The 17539-nt window shown below is 44.3% G+C and overlaps 1 protein-coding gene across 1 annotated transcript in view; it reads left to right on the forward strand.

Annotated features, from left to right (window-relative positions):
* vps53 (VPS53 subunit of GARP complex) overlaps nt 1-17539 on the forward strand; it is a 355834-nt gene that overhangs the window by 172598 nt on the left and 165697 nt on the right. Inside the window, exon 13 of the mRNA XM_072469721.1 lies at nt 5611-5705. Coding sequence (XP_072325822.1) covers nt 5611-5705 — 95 coding nt within the window. The remainder of the gene's footprint in view (nt 1-5610; nt 5706-17539) is intronic.

Genomic DNA, 17539 nt, shown 5'->3' on the forward strand with positions numbered 1-17539 from the left:
TTGTTCTTAGCCAAAACTTTTTAAATTGTCAGCCCAGCAAAATGTCTGATGCCAGAACTGACATGGGAAAATATGATGCTAAGTCTGGGACAATGCACTTCTGCACTACTTTTAATATATTGCAGGTGGCACTTGCGGGTTTTTGTGGCACTGTGCATATTAAATCAGGTGATACAGGGTCTTGTAAGACATGGAATTACACAGAATCCACATAAGGTGGTGAGGTGTAGAATGGCAAACAAAATGTGAGGGTTCAACAGTCACAGATGCAGAGTTTGCAAGTGCGTCACTTTCAAAATGCTATTTCAGGCTGGAGAGATATGCAGCAATCACAGTGGTTGATGACCTGTTTTGTTTGGGGATTGTGCCGAAAGGATCTTTTGTGGAAACACACTCTGTCAGTGACGCTACCATATTGAATTGTATTATGTAAATGACCGCATAGGCGTAAACTTGTGATTCCACCTGAGTCAGCCGGCAGTAAAGATTGGTAGTGTGGTGATTTGGTGTCGTAGACGATCCTACGTTACTGGATTTTGGAAGATCGCAATATTGACCTGGTACCTGTTGGTGTCATTCTGAGTTTTGGAGCATTTCAGTTCATTACACCTATTTAATGTGTCTTCCCAAACTAGCAGATAGGAGAAAAGAAAGGCGCCACTCATGCCCTTAACTACCTTGTCCACTGCACCAGTCTGAATGAGGAAATGACCAGAAGGAAAATTATTTTGAAAGGGTGCATAAGGATGTTCTAACATTTTCCAATTGTTCCGCTACCATTGTCGAGATAGAGGCAGGGAGGGGAGGGACGGTGAGAAAGTGGGAATGTTTGGGCAAGCAGCAATGTTTGTCCTTCCTTCCGCCTCTCGAAAGGTCCTGACTTCTGTAGGACATGGTTCCAAGTAACCAGACCTGTGTGGCCACTGTTCCCATGGGTGAACCCAGAAAATTGGCAGAATATTTAACTAAGGGGAGAAAGATTTGAGAGGGATCCACCTTCCTGTCCTCGTGCAATATCCCTGTCTACAGATTTTATGGAAGGGAGCAGAATTAGGAATGAGAATGCTGTTTGCTTTTGGATTCCCTCCCCCTGGTCTTCAAATGCTTAGGCGCAGACCAGGTGCCCAAAGTTGGGATCAGCCAACCCAATCAATAAAGAAGTAGTGACCCAGTTTCTTTCCTGATCTATTTTGTTATTAAAGGAACCCATTGAATCAAAATAATTTCGCGCAAGAGTTGGACTGCAGACTGAGCGATGGAGACTCCCTGGTCTGAGTAACTGAGTTGAGTGCCAGGTGGTGCTTTTACCCACTGAGCTCTGAGCTTTGTGGGGGCCAAAAGCAACCATCTTTTTGGGGGGCACGACCAATTCAAATTCGCGTTTCTGAGTTGGGGTCGGTTTCCGAGCTCCGGCAGGGTGGAATTTGAGGCCATTTTGGAATTTGGTCATTCACCGCTTTTGTTAGAAAGCAGATGTCTAATCCAAATTAAATACATTTCCTTTTGAAAAGTAAATATGGGCATTAAAGGCAGACACTGACTTGCAGCTGTGTTCCTGTAGTTATTAAACATCCCGCACAAGTCACAGACGAATTTAACTCTCGTGAGGCAGTTTACCCTTTTGCTTTCCAAGCTGTCACATGCTCCAGAAAGAATACACTCGCAGAAAAGAATTATTAATGTAAACCAGCACGCTATGCTTAGGAGAAACCCAACAGAATAGTCCCACACTGAAAATACTTTTGGACATTTACCATGAACCTGAGTTTCACAGCTGTGTCAAGACATGCAGTATTTAGTGTAAATGATTCCTTTTGAAGTCATTCTGACTTTCTTACCTCATCAGTCAAAGCTAAATAGCTACAACTGACGAGTGACTTCAATGGCAAGCATGGAGAATCAAATTACAGTCATTGCAGCCTAACTGAGGAGGCACATAATTAAACTACCAGGGAGAGCTGCCCTGGTGTCTTATGCATTACCCCCCACCCACCAGCAGCATTTATTTGCCTTTGGCTAGCTGCTCCCCACTCTCTGGAATAGCCCTTCCAAAGCCCTCTGCTTCCCATCCTCCAAGACACTCCTTAAAATTAAGCTATTCGACCAGGCTTTCGGGCACCCCCATCTGACCTCCCATTTCATTCGCCCCTCCCTTTTTTCGCCCCCTCATACCGCTTTGGGGTATTTTCCTGAGTTAGTGGTGCTATATAAATGAAAGCTGCAGCTGTCGCGATGTGCCCATGGTGACAATTTCCAATTTTGAATGTGTGAACCTCTAGATGCAATTCTAGTTCAGATGTGTTATTTGAAGTTGAAGATCAGTATCTTGAGTATTTGATGAGCTGCTGATAATTTTAAACCACAATGCCCCAGGGCTCTGTCTGAATGGAAAATAATCTTTTTAAATGCTTTGCTGTTCTTTGACTATAACCAAATGATGGTTACTGTCATTGCACAATTTTTGTAACTTTCTATAACGAGAATAGTATGCAACATTCATGGTAAGTGAGTCACAATTAATTAAACTTAACAAAGGCTTATATAGGGCAGCACGTTGGCACAGTTAGCATTGCAGCCTCACGGCGCCGAGGTCCCAGGTTCGATCCCGGCTCTGGGTCACTGTCCGTGTGGAGTTTGCACATTCTCCCCGTGTTTGCGTGGGTTTCGCCTCCACAACCCAAAGATGTGCAGGCTAGGTGGATTGGCCACGCTAAATTTCCCTTTAATTGGAAAAAATTGGATACACTAAATTTAAAAACAAAAACAAAAAAAACCAAAGGCTTATATATAGTAGTGCGGTAGGGTGAACTCGAAAGAGCATGTTGAGAAAAAGAATCATGGGCATTCATTATTGTTAAAGAGGGCATTTACCTGTGACTATACTAGGAACATAGTAATTAGGAGCAGAAATAGGCAATTCAGCCCTTCGAGCCTGCTCTGCCATTCAATCAGAGCATGGCTGATCTCTTCCTGGTCTCACATCCACCTCCCCACCTGTTGCCCATATCCCTTTAACCCGTTTTTAAAATCAAAGATATATCTGTCTCTTTCTTGACACCATTTAATGACTCCGATGCCACCGCACTAAGGGGCAGCGAGTTCTACAAATTCTACAAACCCTCTGCGCAAATTCACCACCCTCTGCGAGGAGTAGTTTCTCTCCCCCCCCCCCCCCCCCCCCCCCCCGTCTCAGTTCTAAATCTACCGCCTCTCAACCTATATTCGTGACCCCTCGTTCTAGATTGTCCCACATGGGGGAACATTTGGTCTACATTTTCTTTATCAGTTCTATTTAGTACTTTATACACCTCTATGTCACAGCATAATTTAAAGATCTTTTCCATATACTGTTGCTCCATGGGGATCTGTTAATCCTCCAGTTAAGGAATCTGGAATGGAAAAAAAGTGCTGCGGGGTGTTGCTGGATGTGCAGGAGAAGGGGTTATCTTTCTGTCCACGTACCAGAAATGGGATGCTTTTCATAGCGGGTTTATGGAGACCAATTAAGCTTGACCTTTCCAGGGTTTTTTTTCCCAGTGCAATGTACACGTTAATTTGCTCTCCTTTACCTCTCTGCACCTACTCTCCGCCCCCACTAATCAGCCTCTGACAACAGCAATCGGTTTCTCTGTGCTGAGTCATCACTGAATGTAATTCCTCTGGCTGAAATCACCAAGGATTTACCTCCAGTTGGAGGTTTGCGGCGCTTTGTACAAGTTCGTAGGCATACCCTGAAAATTGGGTTGGGAATTTAGCAGAGACCAAAGAGGAAATTGATGGTTGGAATTTCACTAACAGCACTGGTTACCCGCAGACCTATTATCTCCTGTGGATGCCAAGAGGAAACACACCAAGTTGAACATGCTGTGTTGCCCATTTTAGACCCTGGAAATTGCATCCAAAAATATACTTGTTGCAGTGCCTTTTTGAATACGATCGTATTCTCCTTCTACTTCTTAGAAACTCGCAGTGTTAAAAAAAAATTCTCTCGACTCTTATCCATCTAGTCTTCACTTAAGTATCTTGCATCGGGTCAAAGGGCCTGAAAATAATTCTGTTGCCAAAATTGCGAATAGAATTATTCAGTTGGGTTCCTTCCTTATTAACAAAATAGGATCATGTTCCGTTTCTCTAAGAATACAGGGGGGTGCCTGACGCCATGCCAGATACAACATTGCAACAGTGGTGACTTTTTAACCAGTTGCATTTTAGTGCAGGAGTAACAACAAAAGTTGATTTTGTTTTTAATGACATTAAAAGTCCGTCAGGTTTTCCCAACCCCCAATCTGTTGTTTTTCTTTTAGGCAGGAAATGCCCATTATCTGGGAAAGTGGCTCTTGAATTTATTGGATGAACATTTCTGATATTGAAGGGTAGAGGTCAATGGTGCATTCGTTTCATAGGTTCAGTGTCTGGATTTGGCCTCATACAAATGCTAAATTTAATATGGTGTAAATTGAATCTAGAAACTCAGACTGTCTGCAGCAAAGTGGAGTGAGACACCTCCACGCACTTGCCATATTCCATCGGTACATTTTATTTCATCCACCTGTCTAATCTAATCATGCATTTTGACACAGTTACTGCCTCAACCAATAACTCACTCAATTCTGACCACTCAGCTACTGGAAGCAGTCTACCTCTGTCCGCCATGCCTTTGCCATTTCATAATTTTAAACACTTGTCGTCTGCCACTATCATTTCACCCCATAAACTATATTCTTCTAATCGGCAAAGCTAAAGGACACAAATTTAGGGTGATTGGCAAAAGAACGAGAGACGCAATGGGGACTTATTTTTAAACGCAGCAATGTTTTATGATCTGGAATGCATCGTCCTGGTGGAAGCAGATTCAATGGTAACTTCCAAAAGGGAATTGAATAAATACAAGAAGGTGGACAATTTATAGGTCTGTGGACAAAGAACAGGAGAGTATGACTCATTGTATAGCACTCTCAAAGAGACAGCAGAGACACTATGGGCCAAACCGCCACCTCTTGTGGTACATCATTCTGTGAATCTAAAAGGTTTCAAAGCTGAACTAACCCTAACTGGACCTGAAGTTTTTTTTTCAGTCTCTCCGCCCGCACACATGAACTTCCCAGCAGGGATCAATAAATCACAATTATAAGCAGGAACCCGGACTGATTTATTTTGATATCGGGTCCTGACTCTAGGGGACTGAGGCCAGTTGTCGTGTCCCATACCATTCTGGCTAAGGACCACAAATTATGTCTGAAACTCTTCAATCTATAATGATCAGCTACCAAAAGTATTTACAAATTGAAACACTGGAGATGCACGTTTTCATTTTTAAGCTTCCAGTTCTAACTAATGTGTTGTCGCGATCAGAAGCACTAATTTATTCTAAAATGTAAACTCTGAGTAATTTTAAGTTTTATAATGTTTCCTTGTTCGTATTTATCTTCAAGCATATATAAATCCAAAATAACACATGAATTCTGCCAAGTTCAACCTCTAAATTGCTATTTGGAAGCTGTGCCGTGTCTTGTCCCTATCTATGATTTAATTTTTAGTTGCATTCCATGATTGTAGCCCTAATTATATTGTTTGTCAACTTGTATATGACTGAAGTGTTTATCTTTTCAGCCGAAGAAGCCCAAAGCCCCAGACAACCCTTTCCACGGCATTATCTCCAAATGCTTCGAACCACACTTGTATGTTTACATTGAATCACAGGATAGGTGAGTTGAAGACTTTGACAATCCGTAGTTATCTAATTCAATAATGGGTGTCATAAACCAGCATTGAAAGTGTGAAGTACTGAAGGATATTGTGATCAACGCTGTTGCATATTAGCCAGATTATCTGTTAATGAGAGAACATTGGGAACCACAAGCATGCTTTTTGTTCAGTTGCCAATGGAGTGGTGCTAACTTTCAGATCTTCAACGGCTGCAACATCTTCCCTTGATTCACTTGTGAAGTCAATTCAGATATACTTCAGGAACTGATTATCCTAAATGGGATCAAATGTGAAACTTCAGCTCGACTGGAACTTTTCTTCCCTTTTTCTTAAGTACTTTGTGAATCAGATAGGAAAGAAATCAGATTTGGACCTTAGTTAACTTGGCATTGATCGTTTTGTTTAACCTGGTCCCTCAGTAAACATCCACATTGCAGCCTACACATTCTTGTGTCTCTGCATCTTGAATCATTACCTTGACCTGCATTGATTTAAACTTGTCTCACTTTTAAACTGAATGGCAAAATCCTTCTTGATGTTCTTGGATACTGTCCACAATCTTTCTTGTAATTTCTTATGTGGCTCAGTATTAAATTTTGTTTGATAATGCTCCTGTAAAGCACCTTGTCTCACTTTACTACACAGTACATTAAAGGTACTATTTCAGTGCAAGCTGCTGTTTTAAATTGCTGTAAATCAGGAAGGAGATAATCTCACTGGAAGTGTGACCATATAGCAGACTCCTAGTTCCAAGTAGGTAAATCTCTCGGGTGTTCAACCTTCAATGTTTGTTCCTTTTAGCCATGGAAGGTAAATGCTCACTTTCTGCAAGAATGGAATAATAGGTCAGCAGAATTACAGATGTTTTGTTGTTGCTAACCAATTAATTAGCAAAGGGGAGGCGGTGGCGTAGTGGTATTGTCACTGGACTAGTAATCCACAGACCCAGGGTATTGCTCTGGGGGACGCAGGTTCGAATCCCACCATGGCGAAAGGTAGAATTTAAATCTAATGGTGACCATGACACCATTGTTGATTGTTGTAAAAACCACATGGTTCACTAATGCCACAGGTAACCATAGAATTTACAGTGCAGAAGGAGGCCATTCGGCCCATCGAGTCTGCACCGGCCCTTGGAAAGAGCACCCCACTTAAGCCCATCCCCGTTACCCAGTAACCCCAGCTAACCTTTTTGGACACTTGAGGGCAATTTAGCATAGCCAGTCCATCTAACCTGCACATCTTTGTACTGTGGGAGGAAACCGGAGCACCCGGAGGAAACCCATGCAGACACGGGAAGAAAGTGCAGACTCCACACAGACAGTGACCCAAGCCGGGAATCGCACCTGGGACCCTGGAGCTGTGAAGCAACTGTGCTACCGTGCTGCCCTTTAGGGAATGAAGACTTTGACCTGGTCTGGCCTATATGTGACTCCAGGTCCACAGCAATGTGTTGACTCTTAACTCCTCTCTGAAATGGCCGAACAAGCCACTCAGTTCTAGGGTAATCCAGGATGAGAAACAAAATAAAAAGAAATTATGCAGCTAAAGAATGCGAGAAAGGGAATTTTTTTAACAGGATAACATTATTAAATAATAATTTTATTGTCACAAGTAGCTTACATTAGCACGGCAATGAAGTTACTGTGAAAATCCCCTAGTCGCCACAGAGACCCCCCAGAGACCTCCTAAATAAGGAGACCCCCTAAATAAGGAGTACAGCTGTTGAAAAACAATTGTCTATAAATCCCATCTTTCACAGTGCAAAATACAGCAGAAAAATTAGAAATAAAAGCAGAAATAATGGCAGCATCTGTGGAGAGAGAAATAGAGTCTATGTTTTGAGGTGAATTTGACTTCTTCAGTACATGATTCTTCAGATGTGAAGAAGAGTCATATTCGACTTGAAACATAACTCTGTCTCTCTCTCTCTCCACAGAGACAGCCAGAACTGTTGCGTATTTCCATCAGTTTGTTTTTTTTCTCAGATTTCCAGATATGCAGTGTTATTTTTAGGGAAAAAATTGGATTCACCTGTGATGTCGATCCCATCTTCTGAAAATCTATAATTCCACAGAGTTCAAAGAGCCATTGCATGAAATGCTGAACTTTTTACTTTGCACAAATGGTTTTGCTCTTTCATGTTATGCACTGTAGGTTTCCATTAAATTGTCGGTGTGACCTATATAAGAAGGACGGGTTGCATCTAAACTGGAGAGGCATAAATATCCTGGCCGCGAGGTTTGCTAGTGTCACACGGGAAGGTTTAAACTAGTATGGCAGGGGGGTGGGCACGGGAGCAATAGGTCAGAAGGGAGAACTAGGGAATAGGGACAGTGTGGCTCTGAGGCAGAGCAGACAGGGAGAAGTTGCTGAATACAGCGGGTCTGGTAGCCTGAAGTGCATATGTTTTAATGCAAGAAGTATTACGGGTAAGGCAAATGAACTTAGAGCTTGGATTAGTACTTGGAACTATGATGTTGTTGCCATTACAGAGACCTGGTTGAGGGAAGGGCAGGATTGGCAGCTAAACGTTCCAGGATTTGGATGTTTCAGGCGGATGTAAAAGGGGTGGCGGAGTTGCACTACTGGTTAGGGAGAATATCACAGCTGTACTACGGGAGGACACCTTAGAGGGCAGTGAGGCTATATGGGTAGAGATCAGGAATAAGAAGGGTGCAGTCACAATGTTGGGGGTTTACTACAGGCCTCCCAACAGCCAGCGGGAGATAGAGGAGATAGAGGAGCAGATAGGTAGACCGATTTTGGAAAAGAGTAAAAACAACAGGGTTGTGGTGATGGGAGACTTCAACTTCCCCAATATTGACTGGGACTCACTTAGTGCCAGGGGCTTAGACGGGGCAGAGTTTCTAAGGAGCATCCAGGAGGGCTTCTTAAGACAATATGTAGACAGACCAACTAGGGAAGGGGCAGTACTGGACCTGGTATTGGGGAATGAGCCCGGCCAGGTGGTAGAAGTTTCAGTAGGGGAGCATTTCGGGAACAGTGACCGCAATTCAGTAAGTTTTTAAGTGCTGGTGGACAAGGATAAGAGTGGTCCTAGGGAGAATGTGCTAAATTGGGGGAAGGCTAATTATAACAATACTAGGCGGGAACTGAAGAACCTAGATTGGGGGCGGATGTTTGAGGGCAAATCAACATCTGACATGTGGGAGGCTTTCAAGTGTCAGTTGAAAGGAATTCAGGACCGGCATGTTCCTGTGCGGAAGAAGGATAAATACGGCTATTTTCGGAAACCTTGGATAACGAGAGATATCGTAGGCCTCGTCAAAAAGAAAAAGGAGGCATTTGTCAGGGCTAAAAGGCTGGGAACAGCCGAAGCCTGTGTGGAATATAAGGAAAGTAGGAATGAACTTAAGCAAAGAGTCAGGAGGGCTAGAACGGGTCACGAAAAGTCATTGGTAAATAGGGTTAAGGAAAATCCCAAGGCTTTTTACACGTACATAAAAAGCAAGAGGGTAGCTAGGGAAAGGGTTGGCCCACTGAAGGATAGGCAAGGGAATCTATGTGTGGAGCCAGAGGAAATGGGCAAGGTACTAAATGAATACTTTGCATCAGTATTCACCAAAGAGAAGAAATTGGTAGATGTTGAGTCTGGAGAAGGGTGTGTAGATAGCCTGGGTCACATTGAGATCCAAAAAGACGAGGTGTTGGGCGTCTTAAAAAATATTAAGGTCGATAAGTCCCCAGGGCCTGATGGGATCTACCCCAGAATACTGAAGGAGGCTGGAGAGGAAATTGCTGAGGCTTTGACAGAAATCTTTGGCTCCTCACTGTCTTCAGGTGATGTCCCGGAGGACTGGAGAATAGCCAATGTTGTTCCTCTGTTTAAGAAGGGTAGCAAGGATAATCCAGGGAACTACAGGCCGCTGAGCCTTACTTCAGTGGTACGGAAATTACTGGAGAGAATTCTTCGAGACAGGATCTACTCCCATTTGGAAGCAAATAGACGTATTAGTGAGAGGCAGCATGGTTTTGTGAAGGGGAGGTCGTGTCTCATTAACTTGATAGAGTTTTTCGAGGAGGTCACAAAGATGATTGATGCAGGTAGGGCAGTGGATGTTGTCTATATGGACTTCAGTAAGGCCTTTGACAAGGTCCCTCATGGTAGACTAGTACAAAAGGTGAAGTCACATGGGATCAGGGGTGAACTGGCAAGGTGGATACAGAACTGGCTAGGTCATAGAAGGCAGAGAGTAGCAATGGAAGGATGCTTTTCTAATTGGAGGGTTGTGACCAGTGGTGTTCCGCAGGGATCAGTGCTGGGACCTTTGCTGTTTGTAGTATATAAAAATGATTTGGAGGAGAATGTAACTGGTCTGATTAGTAAGTTTGCAGACGACACAAAGGTTAGTGGAATTGCGGATAGCGATGAGGACTGTCAGAGTATACAGCAGGATTTAGATTGTTTGGAGACTTGGGCGGAGAGATGGCAGATGGAGTTTAATCCGGACAAATGTGAGGTAATGCATTTTGGAAGATCTAATGCAGGTAGGGAATATACAGTGAATGGTAGAACCCTCAAGAGTATTGAAAGTCAGAGAGATCTAGGTGTACAGGTCCACAGGTCACTGAAAGGGGCAACACAGGTGGAGAAGGTAGTCTAGAAGGCATACGGCATGCTTGCCTTCATTGGCCGGGGCATTGAATATAAGAATTGGCAAGTCATGTTGCAGCTGTATAGAACCTTAGTTAGGCCACACTTGGAGTATAGTGTTCAATTCTGGTCGCCACACTACCATAAGGATGTGGAGGCTTTAGAGAGGGTGCAGAAGAGATTTACCAGAATGTTGCCTGGTATGGAGGGCATTAGCTATGAGGAGCGGTTGAATAAACTTGGTTTGTTCTCACTGGAACGACGGAGGTTGAGGGGCGACCTGATAGAGGTCTACAAAATTATGAGGGGCATAGACAGAGTGGATAGTCAGAGGCTTTTCCCCAGGGTAGAGGGGTCAATTACTAGGGGGCATAGGTTTAAGGTGAGAGGGGCAAGGTTTAGAGTAGATGTACGAGGCAAGTTTTTTACGCAGAGGGTAGTGGGTGCCTGGAACTCGCTACCGGAGGAGGTGGTGGAAGCAGGGACGATAGTGACATTTAAGGGGCATCTTGACAAATACATGAATAGGATGGGAATAGAGGGATACGGACCCAGGAAGTGTAGAAGATTGTAGTTTAGTCGTGCAGCATGGTCGGCACGGGCCTGGAGGGCCGAAGGGCCTGTTCCTGTGCTGTACATTTCTTTGTTCTTTGTTGTTGCGATGAGGTTTAATTTTAGATTGCTTAATTCCCCCCCATATGAAATAACATTAAACATTCACAAAAACAGAAGTTACTGTTTAACCGCTGTTGCCCGCGGCAAAAAGCTTAAAAATGCTCAATTATGTTATAATTCACTTTCCCTTAAATGTTCTTGTAAAGGTGACTTTTGCAAGTGCTGACCAGAGAAACGCGTGAAATGTTTTCTTAAGGGTGGCCAATTGTGCAGATCAAACGCAAGGCAGTCAAGCAAGTTTGGAAACACTGAGTTCCATCACTAATCATGGATGCTGGCTTTATTTTAGAAATGGGCTTCTGGTAAAATCAGATCTGGCAGAACGGCATAATGTAGATTTTCCTGGAACTGAGCACACCTAGAAAAGTTGCTTGAGAAGCCAATAAACTCCCTTAACATGTTTTGATTAACTACTGGAGCAGTGAATTCTTTATGACTGGTCCAGTATAAAGTGGGATGATTCCTTTCATTAGAAACAAATCACATTTACTAAATGACATTTTAATTCTCCTTCCGAACATTTCACATCAATACTCTGATTTTATTTTTAGCGTACTGATTGCCAACGGTTATTAAGATATTGCATTCATGCTTAATTTCAGGCCTAGTTTCTATTAAGGTTTTTAGATCTAAAATATAGCTTGTAATTATGTGTAGTTTGAGGATTGCGTGCGCATATTTTTCAGTATCCTATTACCACAGGGCTGCAGTGATAATTCCTTTTGTATATTATCCAGTACTCGGATGTCCATACCCTAACCTGCTCCAAGTCCAGTTTCCCCCATTGCCCCTGTGCTGACAGACCAACGAGGGCTTCAGGTCAAGCAACTCCTCTACTTTAAAATTCTCATCTGTTTTCCAGTCTGTCTGACTTTGCCCCTCCCTCTCTCTCTCTCTCAATGCCTCCCAGCCTTGCCAACCCTCTTGAGATCTCCGTGCTCCTCAAATTCTAACTTCCTGCACATCCTTTATTTTCATTGCTCCACCATTGGTGGCCGTACCTTCAGCTGCCTAGACTCACAGATCTGGAATTCCTACCTTAAACCTACCTGCCTCTCTACCACTCTCTCTTCCTTGAAAGCAATCCTTAGAAGCTAATCCTATCTTTTTGGTACTTGTCCAAATTATCCTAATGTAATGTGACTCGATGTCAAACTTTGATAATTCCACCTTGGGATATTTTGCTCCATTAGAAATGCAAATTATTGATGTTGTTGGGGCCGCTATTGGTGTTGGTGTTATTGGGGGCCAGTATAGCTCAGTTGGTTGGACAGCTAGTTTGTGATGCAGAACAAGGCCAACAGCGCTGGTTCAATTCCCGTACCGGCTGAGGTTATTCATGGAGGCCCCGTCTTCTCAACCTTGCCCCTTGCCTGAGGTGTGGTGATACTCGGGTTAAATCACCACCAGTCAGCTCTTTCCCCAAAGGGGAAAGCTGGGGCTTTAGCGACTTTATTAGTGTTATAAATGTAAGCATCAAAATTTGCATGAAATAGACCACTGAGCAATACCCAAGGAAGGATGTTGGTTCATAATAGAAGAGCAAGAAAGGAATGAAAATGTGTACTGATGTATAACCATTGACGTACAGAAGGAGCAATGGTGTACTCTCAGAGAGAGAGAGTGCATGACAAAGATTTGCACACTGGCTCACGCAGCTGCCTTACTCAGTCTGTTGTAAAATAAATACAGACGTATTAAATCACACCCCAAGTTGTGCAGCCAATGCATGGTTGCAATAAGGCAGGAACTTCACTCAGTGCTTTTATTCACAGCCTCAATAGCATCCTTTGAAGGCAGACCTGGGTTTCTGTTGGGTCGTCTGACTCCCATTTCAGGGTGGGCGCTTGTCAAAAAGAACATTACTGGCAAGTGAATACCTGTTTTTGTGGTGAACAACTCATTTACTTTTAGTGAATGATTGCATCCGAAAGCGTGATGCAATTCATTGAGGCCATTAGTTGGTGACACGATGTAAGGAGCAGTTTGTTTCAATATCAAAATTTTACTAATCTGGGTAAGGATGCAGGCTGGAAATGGGAAGTTATGTATAATTATATTACATTGATAAATTGGAAACTTGAATTGCCAACTTGATTTTTTAAAAAAAGTTATGACCTGTGCATTTTTCTCCCCTTCGAAAGGCTGTTTTTCTAGACTAACACATAGTGAAAGCTCTATTCACCGTGTTTGAACTGCCCAATGTCACAATTGTACGCCATCATTTTCACAGCCATTGAAACTGAATATTGTTTCCTTTGTTATTATTGTACTTGTGTCGATACCTATACTGTACCCATCAGGCCAAGTTTTGCAGACTCTCAAATATCAGCCAATTTCCATGATGAGATTGAGAGTGGCGGTGAGTACTTGGGAGTCCCATTGACCTGGAACAAAATTGCTGAGTCCTACCTCATTTATTTTATTGCCCATTCTTTTTATTATCCATTTTCCCTCCACATTTTCCCCCATTTGAATGTACTATTATTATTAAGACGTATAGTCATTAAATCACAGAATGATACAGCAGAGGCAGAGACCATTTGGCCCATTGTGCCTATGCTAGCCCTTCGGTAGAGCATGCAATTAATCCCACTGCCCTGCCCTTTCCTCACAGCCCTGTAATTTCTTTCCACTTCAAGTATTTGTCCAATTCTCTTCTCACATTTACAGCTGCATTAGCTTCTACTCTAGTTTTAGGGAGAGTATTCCATATCACAATGACCCCTGTGTTTAAAAAGAAAGGTTTCTTCAGGCTGCCTCTGGTTCTTTTTGCCTGCACCATAAGTGTGTGCTCCCTGGCTACCGACCTAACTGCCACAGTAAACGCTTTTCCTCTATTTCCAGTTTGAGTTCTGAACTGGCTCAGTTGTCTAGGTGAAATTGACCAGGAGAAAATCCATACTTTTTCTGATCAAAGTTAAGATGGAGTATCCATAATCAGTAACTATTGTTTATTCTCAAAGTAACTTCAGAAGTAGTATACACCAGACTTTAAATAATAAACGATTACAACAGTCTCCACAATATTCATGCTGTATTATGAGCTGGATGCTCAGTGTTACCTCCCCCTTCATTCAGCTATGTGATTCAGGAAACTACAGTTCCACACTATGTTGATGCTGCGTGCCGTTACACAACGAGAGTGAAAAACTTTCTGCGTGAAATGGAAGGAGATTACAAAAGTCACAACAGGACTGCATGTCGCCATCACTAGTGTTTCTGGATTTTATCGGATTTAGCCTGAATTACTGGGGCTGTTTAGCACACTGGGCTAAATCGCTGGCTTTGAAAGCAGAGCAAGGCAGGCCAGCAGCACGGTTCAATTCCTGTAACAGCCTCCCCGAACAGGCGCCGGAATGTGGCGACTGGGGGCTTTTCACAGTAACTTCATTGAAGCCTACTTGTGACAATAAGCGATTTTCATTCATTTCATTGTGGAATCACCTTTCGGCAAGTAACGATCGCCAAGAAACAGGAAAAGTGTGAGGTTCTGCACTTTGGTAGGAAGAACAGAGGCATAGGGCACGATTCAACTAATTGGGAACAAAGTGCAATAGCAAGCGCGTTTAACTTTCATTCTGAACACACCACTACCATACCACCCCAGATAGCCTGTTTTATAACTATGAGAAAAAAACAAACCACACCCGCACCCTACTGACGATTACCAACTCTTGAAGAAGGGGATAAACAGCCTCCACCTCGAGTAGAACTCCTCCTCCGAGCCCGTAATGGCAAACTTTATCTCTTCCAAATGTAAAAATTCCGACAGGTCACTCACCCACCCTGCTTCTCTTGTGACTCAGGAGCCTGCCACCCTAACAAAATCCTCATCCGGGCTATTAGGGAGGCAAAGGCCAGCATGTCAGCCTCTCTTCCCCCTCCTTCACTCCCAGATCTTCTGATACCCCAAATATCGCCACCCACCTTAACCTCTAGAATTTCCAACATTGTCCCCGAAAAGGACCCCCGACCAATTTCGGACAGGACTAGAACGTGTGTGCGTGGTTCGCCGGCCCCCTTAAACACCGCTGGCATCTGTCCCCCACCTCTGGAAAGAACCCATTCATACGCGTCTTTGTCACATGTGCTCTGTGCACCCCTTTAAATTGAATTAAGGTCAGTCTCGCACATGAGGTCAAATTTATCCTACAAAAGGCCTCACTCCAAACTGCCCTCAAATGCACCACCCAACTCCTCCTCCCACTTCCTCCTCATCTCCTCCAGCAAGGCTCTCTCCCTCTCCATTAACCGCCCATAAATATCGGAAATCTTGCCCTCCCCAATCTCATCGTCAAGCCAACTCTTCATGGCCCATTCCTGAAACTTCTCAACAGTCGGTGCCCAATAGTAGTGAATCAAGTTCGGCAAGGATCGTCACTTTCAAGGTTCGACCCTGCCCTGTCAGCGATAGCAGGAGAACATCCCACTTCTTTAATCCTCCTTCACCCCCTCTACCAAGTTGGCCACATTCAACTTGTGTAACAGAGCCCAGCTATGTGCCACCCGTATTCCCAGATATCGAGCTCGACCTGACCAACCGAAACAGCAACGTCTCCAGACCTCGCTGCCTTGTAGCTGGGAGCTCACCGGGAATACCTCGTTTTTCCCCATGTTTAGTTTGTACCCTGAAAACGAACCAAATTTTGTCAGCGTCTCCATAATCCTGCTCATACTAGAGACTGGGTCCATCACATATAAAAACAAGTCGTCCGCACACAGGGACACTCGATTTCCATACCCTCCTTCTCTATTCCCCTCCACTCTGTTGATGTCCTAAGCGCCATCGCCAACGGCTGAATCGCCAGCGCAAATAGTAACAGGGAAAGTAGACAACCCTGCCTTGTACCCCTGCATAAACGGAAATACCCCAAACTTGTTGCGTTAGTGCAAATGCTAGCCATGGTGGCCTGTACAACAACCTAATCCAGTCAATGAACCCCAGTCCAAACCCAAACCGCCCCCCAACCACTTCTCGCAGATCCACAAGGTGTAGAGTGTGATCCGATATGACAATTGGCAAGTATTCCGATCCATCACCCCTGAAGCAGTGCCTTATCCATAACAAAAAAGTTGATAAGGGAGTACGCTCTGTGTACATGCGAAAAAATAGAAAATTATTTTACGCTCGGGTGCCCAAACCTCCACGGATCCACACCCTCATCTGTTCCACGGACCCCAGCAACTCCTTTGCCACCCCGACACCTTCAGGGATTTAGGGCACGACTGTTCCAGCCTAGGATCAAGCACACAATTAAAATCCCCTCCCATAATCAACCGATTCGTATCCAGAAACGTAACCCTCGCCAACACCATGATAAATTCCAGATCATCCCAGTTAGGAGCGTACACATTCACTAACACCACAGGAACCCCCTCCAAACTTCCACTCACCATCACATATTGTCCCTCTGGATACCCCACTATGTTACTCGCCGAAAAAGCCACCCTCTTTATTGATAAGGGCTGCGGCCCCCCTTGTCATCGTATCCAACCCCGAATGGAACACTTGACCCACCCACCCTTTCCTCACCCTCGTTTGATCCTTAACCCTCGGGTGAGTCTTCTGCAGAAAGACCGTGTCTGCCTTTTAACGTTTTAAATGGGCGAACACCCAAGACCTTTTAATCAGCCCATTCATTCCTCACATCCCACGAGACCAGTCTGGTCGGGGGGGGCTCCAAACCGCCCCTCCCACCCTAATCAGCCTTACCCGAATCCTAATGAGCTCATCCAGGCCCCGACCTCGCCCACCTCCCGGGCCCACCCAAGATGGCCACTGCCACACCCCTCCATCCCATGGCTCCATAAAAAAACCTTAGTCGTCAACAACCCACCCATTCCAAACAAAGAAAAACCCTCCGCTCCAGGCTCGCTCAGTACCTTACTCTCAGGGTGGCAGATATTACAAGACTATACATTTAGAGAACAAAGTAGACCTTCACACCCCTGAGTACAATTCCATTGCTCAACCGTGCAGGTGAACCCACCCAGAATCCTCAAATATCCCCCAGTCCATGATCCTTTAGAAAATTACTCACCTCCTCCGGCGTTTCAGTCTTCTTTTCCCCATGCGTGACTCACAAGAGAGCCGGGTGCATCATGCCAAATTGCACCTTGCTCCTGAAAAGAGCATCCTTGGTCTTGTTGAAGCCGGCCCTTCTCTTCGTCTGCTCCACTCCCAACCCCTGGTAGATTGAGACAATATGACCTCCCCAGGTTTTCTTTGCCCACCTCAGGATCTTTTCCTTGTTCGAATATTGATGCAGCCTACTATAATCACCCATGGCGGTTCCCCAGCTCTCGGCTTCTTCCTCGACGACCGATGGGCCCAGTCCACTTCAGGAAGGTGGTTGAAGACCCCATTGATGCACGATCAATTAAACTCGAAGACGAGGTTGTAACATAACTGAAGGCTTTAATAGACCAGATCTGTTCCCCAGCAGCTTGGGTACAGAATGAGGGCTGCTGGGAAGGCATCTGTTCTTATACCCCGCCTGTCAGGGCGGAGCCACATACCAAACATCCAATGGCAAG

This window comes from Scyliorhinus torazame, chromosome 12 (assembly GCF_047496885.1).
Source record: "Scyliorhinus torazame isolate Kashiwa2021f chromosome 12, sScyTor2.1, whole genome shotgun sequence".
Taxonomy (NCBI): domain Eukaryota; kingdom Metazoa; phylum Chordata; class Chondrichthyes; order Carcharhiniformes; family Scyliorhinidae; genus Scyliorhinus; species Scyliorhinus torazame.